Genomic DNA, 12,620 nt, shown 5'->3' with positions numbered 1-12,620 from the left:
CAGCTGAGTATCGTCCGCGTATGTGACTATAGTCACATCATACGGCTGTACTATCTTGGCTAGTGGTTTTAGGTGTACGTTAAAAAGGGTGGGGCTAAGAGAGGAGCCCTGCGGGACTCCACATGTGAGAGGAATCTCTCTTGATTTGTGCATGCCTTCAAACAGTTGGAAGGTTCTGTTTGATAAGAAGGACTTCAACCACTCTAAGGCCCTTCCTCCGATTCCTATCTCTCTGAGCCTGTCTAGTAGGATACTATGGTTAACCGTATCAAATGCGGCCGTAAGATCCAGTAGGATAACTGCCTCTGTTCTTCCATGATCCAGTACTTTTCTAGCTTCCTCCATTACCATTAGGAGTGCTGTTTCAGTCCCATGGTTGGGGCGAAAACCTGTCTGTGATCTGTGAAGGATGTCCCTTGATTCTAGATAGTTGGAAAGTATTGTATTCACGTGTTTCCCTATTATCTTACTGACTAATGGTAAGAGAGAAACTGGTCTGTAGTTCCCCCAGTTATCTGCATTAAGGCTTGGCTTTTTTATGAGAGCCATCACCATCGCCTGTTTCCATCTTACCGGTACTGTTGCTGTGGTCAGGGATAGGTTGAGCATTTCTAGGAGAACCGGGTGGATTGTTTCTTTAACTTTTTTTAACAGGTGTACGGGGGCTGGGTCGCTGGGCGATCCAGATTTGATTTTCCCAAAAATGTTATCAAGGGTGGTAAGATCCATGATCGGTATGTCTTCCATACTCCCTAGTTTTCCTGCTCCATTATGAGTGTCTGGTCCATTGGGGGTATTGGGGCGTAGTGTGTCCTCCTTATCCTGGGGGGGGGGAGGGGGGGTTGGAACAAATTGTATATATTGAGTATTTTGTTAAAGAATTCTGCAATTTCCTTACATCTCTGGGGGATTCCTTCTTTGGGACCTTCCGGCTGTGGGCATGTAGATAGTGTTTTCACTATTCTGGCTATTTCTCTAGGGGCGTTGGTTGCTCCCTTGATCCTTTCCTCAAAGTAAAATGCTTGTGCCTTTCTTATTTCTGTTTGATGTATTTTTTTCGCCTCTTAGACCTACAAGATTCACATCCCCATACATCCCAAGCTCCGCAAATATCTCTACTTCACTGTAGATAGTACCCATTACCAGTTCCCTGTCCTTCCCTTCGGCCTCAAGTCCGCTCCAAGCATATTCACCAAATATCTTGCTCTGGTAGCAGCCACACTCAGAAAACAAGGTCATCAGGTATTCCCCCACCTAGACGACTGACTGCTAAAAGCCTGAACACCACAGCAAGCTTCCAGAGCTACTAATGCTTGCCTCTCACTGTTTAACAGACTAGGCCTTATGGTGAATTATCCAAAATCCTCAACTATCCCAAGTCAACCAATAACGTTTCTGGGAGCCAATCTGGAAACTAAGCAAAACAAAGCTTTTCTCTTTCAAGACAGACAGCTAAGACTAACAAACTTAGCTCTAAAGATTAGCAAATGAAAGTCGGCTTCAGTACACCTTTACAAGTTGTTACTGGACATGATCTGGTTCACAATCAATCTGGTTACGCTGCATGGCTCAAGATGAGGCCACTGCAGGTGGAGCACCAAGCCAGAGGGATCGTTTGATGACTTGATAAACATCACCTGAAGGATAGTAACGATTTTTGAGTGGTGGTCTCCAATATCTCATCTATCGTAAGGTCTCACATTCTTGACTTTGATACCTGACTTCAGCATCACCACTGATGCATCCTTAGACGGCTGGGGTGGCCACTTACAGGACCTACAGATACAAGGAAAGTAGTCAATATTTCAAAAGGCTATGGATATTAATTGCTTGGAACCAAAGGCGATATCTCTTCCCCTCCAAACTTTTCTCCCACGAATAGCAGAAGCCTCTGTGCTGGTCCATACAGATGATGACCAGCATGTATTACATCAACAAGGAAGTAGGTACGAGGTCACTAACGTTATTTCAGGAAGCCAAGAGCTTTGAAAATGGCTTGCAACTCATAAGAGATCTCTGAAAGCTAGGCTTGTGTTGGGCGTAAACAATACCTTAGCAGACACACTCAGCAGAACCAGAGACAGTTGCCACGTGTGGGAACTGGATCTGGACAAAATATTATTCCGGTGGGGCAAGCTGTGTTGGATCTCTTTGCGACAGACAACAATGCCAAATGCCAGATCTGCGTCAGTCGATACCTACTCTCAGGGTTGTGGGGAAATGCCCTTTCAATTAGATGGTTTGTGTTAGAACTGGGGGTCTCTAGTTGGCAGGGGTAGGTACCACTGTCCAAATAGGGACCCTTGCTTCTAGTCAGGGTAAGGAGGAAACCCTCTGAGATAACCCCTGCTCACCCTCTAGGTAGCTTGGCACAAGCAGTCTAGGCTAACCAGAGGCAATGTGTAAAGTATTTGTACCAACACTCACAGTAACACAGTGAAAACACCACAAACTGACTCCACAACAGTTTAGAAAAATAAAGGTATTTAATCTAAACTACACAAGACCAAAATGACAAAAATCCAACATACACAGTTCAAGAATATGGTTTCAAAAGAGATCTTAAGGTTTGCGATAAAATTCTTTAGGTTGCGATAAAATAATCCACAGATGCGTGAAAAGTTCACAGTTGCGTCACGTTTACTCACAGTACCTTTTAGTTGCGACAAAGTTCCAAAAGCAGAAGCTGGTGCGGTGGAAAACAAGCGATGCGTTGCCCCTGAGACCCTGGGGAGGCGTGTGCGACAGCCCCGCTGCAGCAGCGGGCGTGTTGCAACGAATCCGGTCTGTATGGGGAGGAAGGCCACTTGTATGGATTCCGGTGCGGAGGTTCCGTTGGAAGTCTGTTCTCGCAAAGGCACGATGCGACGATCTCTGGAGTTGCGACGATCTCCGGGGTGACGATGCACGGACCAGCGGTGATCTTCTCTCTCGCAGCTCCTCGACGCGATGGTTTCTGCGACGACACTTGCAGCGACGTGATGCGGTCTGCAAGCAAGCGGTGCGGTAATCTCACCCAGCGACGACAGGCTCTGCGACGACACTCGCAGCGATGTTAGACTTTCCCGCACCAGTCTGGTGCGTCCCGCAAACGAAGGATGCGATGGCTCTGGCAGTGGCAACAGGCGCTGCGATGATCTCGGCCTTTGTAGCGGCGGGAATTTCCTCGCACTCTCTGGGATGCGCTCCGCAGCGAGCGATGCGATACTTTTCAATTGCAAAAGTCTCTCAAGCTTAGTTTCAAGCTTCCCAGCATAGGTACAACTTCCAGAGGCCCCACAACTGGATCAAGCACTCTAGGAAGGACATAACTCTCTCAGCAGAGTTCAGGGAAGCTGGGGGTGAAGTCCTTTTGTTCCTGGGACTTCAGAACAGGGAGCCAGCTCTTCAGGCCCTTGGAGATTCCTTCAAGATAGGGGACAGAGCACAACAGCAAGGTCCTTCCCCTCTCCTTGGCAGCAAAGCAACTGGTCAGTCCAGCAGAGCAACAGCAGGACAGTCTTCCTTCTTCAGATTCAGCTTTCTCCTTGGCAGAGGTTCCTTCTTGATTCCAGGATGATCTAATTTTCTGTTGTCAGGGGTCCTGTACTTATACCCCTAAAAGTCTTTGTTCTCTTTGTGCAAGTGGGCCCTGAGCCCGGTCTGAACCAGTTCTGGGTGTTGCTTGAGCACTTTGTTTGCCTGGCTTCTCCTTTCCTTTCAGAGTGCGGGGCAGGGTCGTCAGCCGCCCAGCAGGAGGTGGAACCAGCATTGTGGAAGGCAGGCACAGCCCTATTCAGGCCCAGGTGCTAACTCCTCCCACAACTCAGGTTGCAAATGCAGTCATTCAGCCTAGGGCTGACTCAGCCAGCCTCCTGGGGAATCCCCAGCCCCTGTCACTCTCAAACCAGACAGTCAATACACAAACAGGCCAAGGCACACAGAAGGGTTAGACAAGAGAACAGCAACTTTCTAAAAGTGCTGTTCTCTAACACAGGATTCAAAAACAACCTTTCCTAAAAGATGTGTTATTACATTCTGAGTTCAGGGATACTAGACTATTATGTCCTATCTTGTTCCTATGAGAAGAAATGCTGAAAGCCACTGTAGCCAGCATCCCCCATGTTAATATATGGAGCAAGATAGCCTTACAATAGTGAAAAACGAAAATGGCTGCCATTCACTACCAGAGCATGTTACCTGCACCAGCACATGCTCTACATTTCACATACACTGCACCCTGCCCAGGGGGGTACATTGGCCTTCCATAGGGGTGACTACTGTGCACAAAAAGGGAAGGGTTAGGCCTGATCAGTGGGGACACTGACAGGAGGACATGGCAGTTCACAGACTGCATGCAGGCACTGCGGTGGCAGGCCTGAGACACCATTTTAGGGCTACTCATGTGGGTGGCATAATCAGTGCTGCAGGCCCACTAGTAGCATTTGTCATCACCAGCCCTGGCACACCCAGTGCACTTTACTAGGGACTTCGAGGTGATACAAATATGCTAATCATGTATATCCAATTACAATACAATTTACACAGAGAGCATATGCACTTTATCACTGATCAGCAGTAGTAAAGTGTGCAGAGTCCTATTGCCAACAGCCACGGGTCAGGAAAAATAAGGAGGAAGAAGCAAAAAGTTTGAGGATGACCCTGCAAGAAGGGCCATTTCCAACAGTTTGGGATTTATGCATACTTTTTCCCCCTTCCCTCTCATACCGAGGATACTCAACAAAATGAAGAGAGAGCCCTGTCACCTCATTCTAATAGCTCTCAAATGGCACAGGCAGCATTGATCTACGGACCTTTTACTGATGTCTGAGTTCAATCCCATTCGCCTACTAACAATTCAAATGCTCTTAACGAGGGACAACAGCCAAATCATACTTCTGGAGCCATTTTCTCTCCAATTACAAGCATGGCTGCTGAATGCAATGAGACCCCAGATGTAGATTTCTCTCAAGACTGTAGGGAAATTTAGGCTAAAGAAAGAGCTGAATCTACAAGGAAGTCATACAGGTCAAAGTGGAAGAGATTCTGCTCATGGTGTCAGAAATCTAATCTGCATCCCTTGGAAGCATTACCTGAACAGATTCTACCTTAACTCCTGTCGCTAGCCATATCAGGTTTGGTTCATGCGTCTGTTAAAGTTCACCTTGCCGCAATTTATAGGTATAGATTTTCCGCACATTCTCTTTCTCCTGTTCCACAAGAATAGTCAGACAAATCATGAAGGGACTGTTTAGCACTTTTCCCCCAGTACGAGCTTCCCCCACAGAATGGCATCTCAATGTGATTCTCTCCCAATTTATGAAGCCTCCATTCAAACCCATTCACAAATCAGACCTGAAGTATCTCACGTGGAAGGCCACTTTACTCTTGATTCTCACTTCCACTAGAAGAGTAAGCGAGATTCACACGTTCACAACGCAGGAACGGTTCCTGCATTTCACTGATGACTATTTGCTTCTAAGGACAAATTAAAAATGTGTCCCCAAGATCCCATCTCCGTTTCAGCTCAATGAACCTATCCTACTTTGTACCTTTTTACCAAATGCGACATCCCCTACAGAAAGGTCTCTCCATACCTTGGACATTAAGCAATGTCTTAAATTCTTTCTTAATCGCACTAAAAAATCCGGAAAATGCATCAACTGCTTGTCTCTTGGTCTCGCCAAGGTACTGCAGTTACGAAAGCAACAGTTGCAAGATTAATTTTGGCTGCCATTCAGTTTTGTCACAACAGGGCTGGCAAACCACTCCCAGCAAAGACAAAAGTGCACTCAACGAGGGCAGTGTCCACTTAACTTGCTCTGTTTACAGGCGTCCCACTGGAGAAAATATATCGTGCTCCCTTTACAGATTAGGATTATTTATTCCCACTTGTGCTTGAAACTTTGAGGGATTCAGTCTCTGTTGGGAGTGTTCTAGAGGGTGCTGTTGCCTGATTGGTGATAGTTCAACTCTGGTTCTTTAAAAAAAAAAAAGGATATAGATAGGCTGACTTTTAATTGCCATTTTAGCCTGTTATACTGATACATACTGCTTTACTATGGTACCGTGGGACTCCCACTCCGACGATTGCGTATGATTCGAACATGTGAGTCTATGAAAGATGCCAATACTAGAGAACTGCAGTTACAGGTAAGTAACTCATTTTCTTCATCTTTACATAAGGCTTGATCTGAAAGAAACAGGTTAGTATTAGATTCCTTACCTTATAATATCCCCAGGCGTCAGACTGGATCCGGAAACTTTTGTGTAGCAGTACCCTTGCGTTTTGGTAGGCGTCGTCTGCGGCTCCGCATCGGTCGTCGGCGTCGTTGGCGCCGGGTTGACGTCGCCGGAGTACTTAGCCGCCGCCCTCGCACGCTGATGTCCGTTCCTATTTTTTCCGCGCCAGCAAGCGCCGATCCAGAAAAAGTGGTACCCTTAGTCAATTTTTGACTAAACTTTTTCGATCATTTTTGATCTTTCTTCGAAGTCGAACGACTCCGACGGTAAGCCCTGCATCGACTGTAACCGACTGATGTCGGTTACCGACCCCCATCGCTGGTGTCTTCATTGCCTGGGGCCTGACCACGATGACAAGTCGTGCCCCGGCTGCCAGGCCTTGACGTCGAAGGCTAGGCGGGAGCGGTCCCGCAAGTGCCTCGAGCTCTGGCAGTCGGCCCGCGCCGTTCAAGGTCCCGGTCCGGGAGGAGGTCGAGGGGCCGGTCGCGAGGCCGGAGTCATCACGGCTCGAAGGATGGTCACCACTCCTCGAGCTCCAAGTCCTCAGGTAAGAGGCACAAGAAGTCGAAGAAGCGACATCGCTCTTCCGACTCCCCCCGACGCTCGCGCGACGTGGCCGGGGGTTCGGGCGACACCGCCCACGCGGCTCCGCCAGAGCCGCAGGCGTCGCAGCCTGCTCCATACCCGGCGGTCCCTGGGCAGAACGGACGCCGGAGGAGATCGTCGCCTTCCTCGCGGCCATGAGGTCGCTCACTCCTCCGTCGGGTTCCGCGGCGCCTTTGGGCCAAGCGGCCCCGACTGGGAGCCCAACCGGGCCGGGTGTTTCGGCCCCGGCGCCGTCAGGTGCTTCGGCCCCGGCGCCGTCAGGTGCTTCGGCCCCGGCGCCGTCAGGTGCTTCGGCCCCGGCGCCGTCAGGTGCTTCGGCCCCGGCGCCGTCAGGTGCTTCGGCCCCGGCGCCGTCAGGTGATTCGGCCCTGGCGCCGTCAGGTGCTTTGGCCCCGGCGCCATCAGCGACTTTGGTCCCGGCGCCGCAGCGCCCCTCTGGATCTGGATCCGGGTCGTCGCCGGTCGACCTTACGACCTGGCCGGCCCCTAAGGTGTCTCCTCCGGCGCCACGGACGACGTTGTACCCGATGCTGATGGGATATTTCTTCTTCTATGAACCAGCCCCATCATTTGACCTGGAGTACCAGGAGATGGGTGGCTAGGCGGATTGGGAGGGGTCTGAGGACCCTCTGGCACGTGAGTGCCAGTCTTATCAGGACTGGGCAGGTGAGCTATGGGATGCCAGTGGTTTGGACACTTAGCCAGACACTGGTTTTGTCTCCCCTCCTACCGTGGCTACGGAGGAGGGGGCTGTCTATATTGTGGTGTTGACGCGGGCGGCAAGGCCTTATCCCTTGAACTCCCCGTCGCGGCCGTGAGGACTAACCTCCTCACTGAGGTCCTTAAACCGCAGTCAAGCTCGGCGGAGCCTCTGTTGCCGTTTAATGAGGCCTTGTCTGACGTTCTTCTGGGCGCCTGGTCCAGGCCCGCTACAGGTTCCCCTGTAGATAGGAACGTGGCCAGACGCCACCGCCCGGATCCGGGCGACCCTTGCTTCCTGTACACCCACCCCACTCCAGAGAGCCTGGTCATACAGGCCTCTAACTCCCAGACTGCATTCCCAACGGCTCCCCCCCGATCGGGAATCCAAGAGGTACGAACAGTATGGCAAAAAGATGTTCTCCTCACTGAGTTTGTGGTTGCGGTCCGTTAACACCGCGTGCCTCTTGGGCCATTATACCCACTTTCTGTGGGACACGGTCGCGGACGTCCTGCCACAATGTCCGGAGGAGGTCGGACTAAACTCGCCCAAGCCCTTGCGGAGGGTCGAGATGCGGCACGGTACTCCATCCGATGTGGGCTGGATACAACGGACTCGCTGGGTAGAGCGATGGCAACGACGGTGGCGATTCGTCGCCACGCCTGGCTGAGGTCCGCCAACTTTTTGGCTGATGTCCAAAACACCCTTATGGACATGCCGTTTGATGGCCGTCGCCTCTTTGGCGACAAGGCAGACAGTGCGCTTGAGCGCTTTAAGGACTCCAGGGCTACGGCCAAGTCCTTGGGCCTCTCGGCCCCGCGCCAGCAATCTGCTGCCTTTTGCCCCTTTCGTGGCCAAGGAAGGGGCGCCCCCACACATTCTGCCAGCCACGGGCCGCAGACTAACATCCAGCGCGGTGGCGGACGTGGTAACCGCCGTGGTGGTGCCCGGGGACAACGGCGAGGCCAGTCCACATCTTCCCCTGCAGCATCCGCCTCAAAGCCCTCCTAGTCCGAGCTTTCAGGCCCACCTGACGCCAATGGGGGGCAGGGTTCGCCATCACCTCCTCCACTGGCGCAACATCACATCGGACAGGTGGGTGCTGCAAATCGTCTGAAGGGGCTACTCCCTCCCCTTCGAGGCAACCCCTCCAGTCATGCCACCACAGTACCACCGCGTGTCGGGGGATCACTTGAATCTTCTGCGAGAGGAATTTGTGGCCCTCTTGGCCAAGGGGGCCATCGAGCGCTTTCCTGGACCAGAAGTAGGGTGTGGTTCTTATTCCCACTACTTTATGGATCCCAAGAAGGGCAAAGGGGGCCTACGCCCTATCTTGGACCTGCGGAACGTCAACAGCTTCCTCCGGAAGGAGAGGTTCAAGATGCTGACACTTGCTCAGGTCTCAGCTGCCCTGGACCCGGGAGACTGGTGGATGGTAGCGTTGGACTTGCCGGACGCTTATTTCCACATCCCCGTCCTGCCGGCCCACCGGCGCTACCTGTGGTTCACGGTAGGGCACGAGCACTTTCAGTTTACCGTGCTCCCCTTCAGCCTTACCAGCGCCCCACGGGTGTTCACGAAAGGGATGGCGGTGGTCGCAGCTCATCTGCGCAGGTTAGGGGTTTCAGTCTTCCCCTACCCCGACGACTGGTTGTTGAAGGCGGGCTCGCCCCAGACAGTCGTCAGCCACCTCCAGACTACGGCCGACCTCCTGCACCTGCTGGAGTTCTCCATCAATGTGCCGAAGTTGCACCTGTGTCCCTCTCAGAAGCTCCTCTTCATCGGAGCGGTTCTAGACTCGGCGTGGTTTCGGGTTTATCCTCCCGAACAGCGGGTTCGGGATATTCAGGCTCTGATTCCGATCTTTCAACCTTTATCCCGAGTCTCGGTCAGGTTGACGCTGCAGCTTCTGGGGCTGATGGCCTCCTTCATCCTTCTGGTGCATCATGCCAGGTGGCGGATGCGGGCTCTGCAGTGGGGCCTGAAGTTTCAGGGGGCCCAGCATCCGGGCAACTTGTCCGACCATGTCTTGATCTCGGAGGGCACTGCAAGACAGTTGCAGTGGTGGCTCACGGACCGCGATTGGGTCAGCGGCAGATCTCTACCCCAACCGGAGCACTTAGTTGTGACGGATGCGTCCCTCCAGGGCTGAGGAGGCCACGTGGGAGAGGCTGAGATCAGAGGCCTCTGGTCTCCGGCGGAGTTTCAACTCCATATCAACCTTCTGGAGCTGCGGGCGATCCGGGTTGCACTGAAGGCATTCCTCCCCTCTGTCCGGGGGAGTGTAGGGCAGGTGTTCACGGACAAAACCACCGCCATGTGGTACTGCAATAAACAGGGCGGGTGGGGTCATGGACCCTATGCCAGGAGGCTCTGCGCCTCTGGCAGTGTCTGGAACATCAGGGCGTGACCCTGGTGGTTCAACACCTTGCAGGTTCCCTGAACACCAGGGCGGATGAACTCAGCCGTCGGTGCATGATGGATCACGAATGGCGTCTGAACTCGGACGTGGCGCAAGGCCTCTTTCAGCAGTGGGGAGAGCCTTGGTTAGATCTATTCGCCACAGAATAGAGCGCGTAATGTCATCAGTTCTGCGTGTTGGAATTTCCAAGGCGGCACTCGCTCGGAGACACTTTTCGTCACGAGTGGAGTTGTGGTCTGTTGTACGCCTTTCCGCCTATACCACTTCTGCCCAGAGTGCTGAAGAAGATCAGGCGCGACCGGGCCCAAGTCATCCTTGTGGCTCCGGACTGGGCACGGAGGTTCTGGTATCCCGAGCTACTCAGCATGTCTGCCGATCCCCCGATTCGTCTGCCCCTTCAGGTGGACCTTCTGTCGCAGCAGCAGCAGGGGGCTGTCCTCCACCCAAACCTGTCCAGTCTCCACTTACATGCGTGGAGATTAAGCGGCGGCAGTTGAGGCCATTTGACTTGCCTCCTGAAGTCTGTAATGTCATTCTGGCAGCCAGGCGTCCCTCCACAAGGGCATCACTCATATGTTTCCTCCAGTTCCTTTCATGATGCCTCAGTGGGACTTGAACCTTGTTCTAACTTTTCTGATGTGCGCTCCCTTTGAGCCACTTCATAACTGTCCTCTTCGCCTCCTTACTCTGAAGACCGCTTTCCTGGTTGCCATCCCCTCTGCCAGGAGAGTGAGTGAGCTCCAGGCCCTTTCTTCTAAGCCTCCCTTCCTTTCAGTCCATCCGGACAAAGTTGTGTTGCGGACGCGACCCTCTTTCCTGCCGCAGGTAGTCACAGCCTTCCACATCGGGCAGTCCATCACTTAGCCCACCTTCTTTCCGCCTCCGCATCCCTCGAAAGAGGAAGAGAGGCTCCACCGTCTGGACCCAAAACGTGCGCTCTCATTCTATTTGGATCGCACACACCAGTTCCGGGTGGATGACCAACTCTTTGTTGGTTACGTGGGCGCTAAGAAGTGACTGGCGGTGCACAAACGAACCATTTCTCGATGGGTCGTCTTGTGCATCAAGGCTTGTTACTCTTTGGCTCGAAAGGAGCCTCCTGTGGGGCTTCGTGCCCATTCCACACAGGCCACTGCGGCTACTACTGCCCTGGGCCGGGGAGTCCCCTTGCAGGACATCTGTCAGGCGGCTACGTGGGCCTCGCTGCACACGTTTGCAAGACACTACTGCCTGGACAGCCAAGTCCAGAGAGATGGCTTTTTCGGCCGTTCCGTTCTCCAGGACTTTTTGGTGTGATCATTGGTTCGCAGACCCACCTCCGGGGTTGTATTACTGGGGTATCTATTCTAAGGTGAGGAATCTAATACTAACGTGTTTCTTTCAGATGCACAAGTTACTTACCTTCGGTAACTAAATATCTGTAAGAAACATTAGTTAGTATTAGATTCCTTACCGCCCCACCCATCCTCCCCGTTCTGCGAACCGATATCTAAGGGTTAAGGTAATCCCCTTTCAGGGCCCTAGTTTCATGGCACCAGTGTTGGTTTTTATCATGGCTCTGCGTTTCTGGCGCGGAAAAGCTGTGTATAAGAACTGACGTCAGCGCGCGAGGGCGGCGTCTAAGTACTCCGGTGACGTCATCCCGGCGCCAACGACGACGGACGCGGAGCCGCAGATGACGCCTACCGACGCGCAAGGGTACTGCTACGCAAAAGTTTGCGGAACCAGTCTGACGCCTGGGGAATCTAATACTAACTACTGTTTCTTACAGATATATCGTCACCGAAGTTAAGTAACTTGTGCTTCTAGTTCAGGGCCATACCTTTGGGTCTAAAGAACTTACTAGCCACATGTATAGTTCATAATCAGATAATTGTAGGGAGAAATAATTTGTTGCATGTATGATGTATTTGATTATCGGGATGACATTTTAGTATGTATTTCTTTAATCAAACGTTTTGCATTCTTGTTAAATTTGTCATTTGTACATGCATGTGAGAAGGACATGTATTAAAGTCATTCAATAAGATGGATTACACCAGTAGTTCACTGCATTTATTGGAGGCATCATTATAAACTATGAGGTTATAAAGACACTAGAAATCTCATTTAACTGCTGGAGCATTAAGCGATTGTAAATATTCTTAAGGTGTCTGTTATTTTCAAGGTAGCTTCTAGAAAAGACCTAAATTAGTTGTCATCAGCAAGAAAGGTATTTTTCTATAACACCTTAATAGTATTTTTCTCATTTTAGGACAATAGAGATGTCCCCCCAGTGGCTACAAGAGCTCAAATCAAAGAAACGACTGAGCCAGTATGAAAACAGTTCCTAGAAGGTAAACTTAATGTGTTGCATGCAAGTGTGAGTGTGTTCATTTTTAGATTCGACATGTAATGGGGCTTGCGCCATTCATGGGGAACATATTGTATTCTATAATGTAAGGGTCTATGGTTCCGTTTCCGTCACCCACTGGCTTCCTTGACTCCGGAACCATGAGGCATTGGCTAGATACATTGTTGAACACATCTCCAATCAGCTAACCAAAGTATTTTAGGGTCACCTAATTTCTTTTGACTGTTTAGGTGTATCCTTCAGAGGGTCTGTTTTATAACTTATTAAATACAGTCATCACACATTTATTTCTATATATCATCCATGCATTGTGTACA

The 12,620-nt window shown here is 51.3% G+C and overlaps 1 protein-coding gene across 3 annotated transcripts in view; it reads left to right on the top strand.

Moving 5' to 3' along the window:
* KIAA1671 (KIAA1671 ortholog) overlaps positions 1 to 12,620 on the top strand; it is a 996,223-nt gene that overhangs the window by 968,530 nt on the left and 15,073 nt on the right. For all 3 annotated transcript variants that reach the window (XM_078667333.1, XM_078667334.1, XM_078667335.1), the window contains one exon: positions 12,205 to 12,286. In XM_078667333.1, the coding sequence (XP_078523459.1) occupies positions 12,205 to 12,283 (79 nt within the window). In that variant the 3' untranslated portion in view covers positions 12,284 to 12,286. The remainder of the gene's footprint in view (positions 1 to 12,204; positions 12,287 to 12,620) is intronic.

The sequence above is a fragment of the Lissotriton helveticus genome, chromosome 11, assembly GCF_964261635.1.
Source record: "Lissotriton helveticus chromosome 11, aLisHel1.1, whole genome shotgun sequence".
In the NCBI taxonomy this organism is placed as follows: domain Eukaryota; kingdom Metazoa; phylum Chordata; class Amphibia; order Caudata; family Salamandridae; genus Lissotriton; species Lissotriton helveticus.
This window is presented reverse-complemented; position numbering and strand designations above follow the sequence as displayed.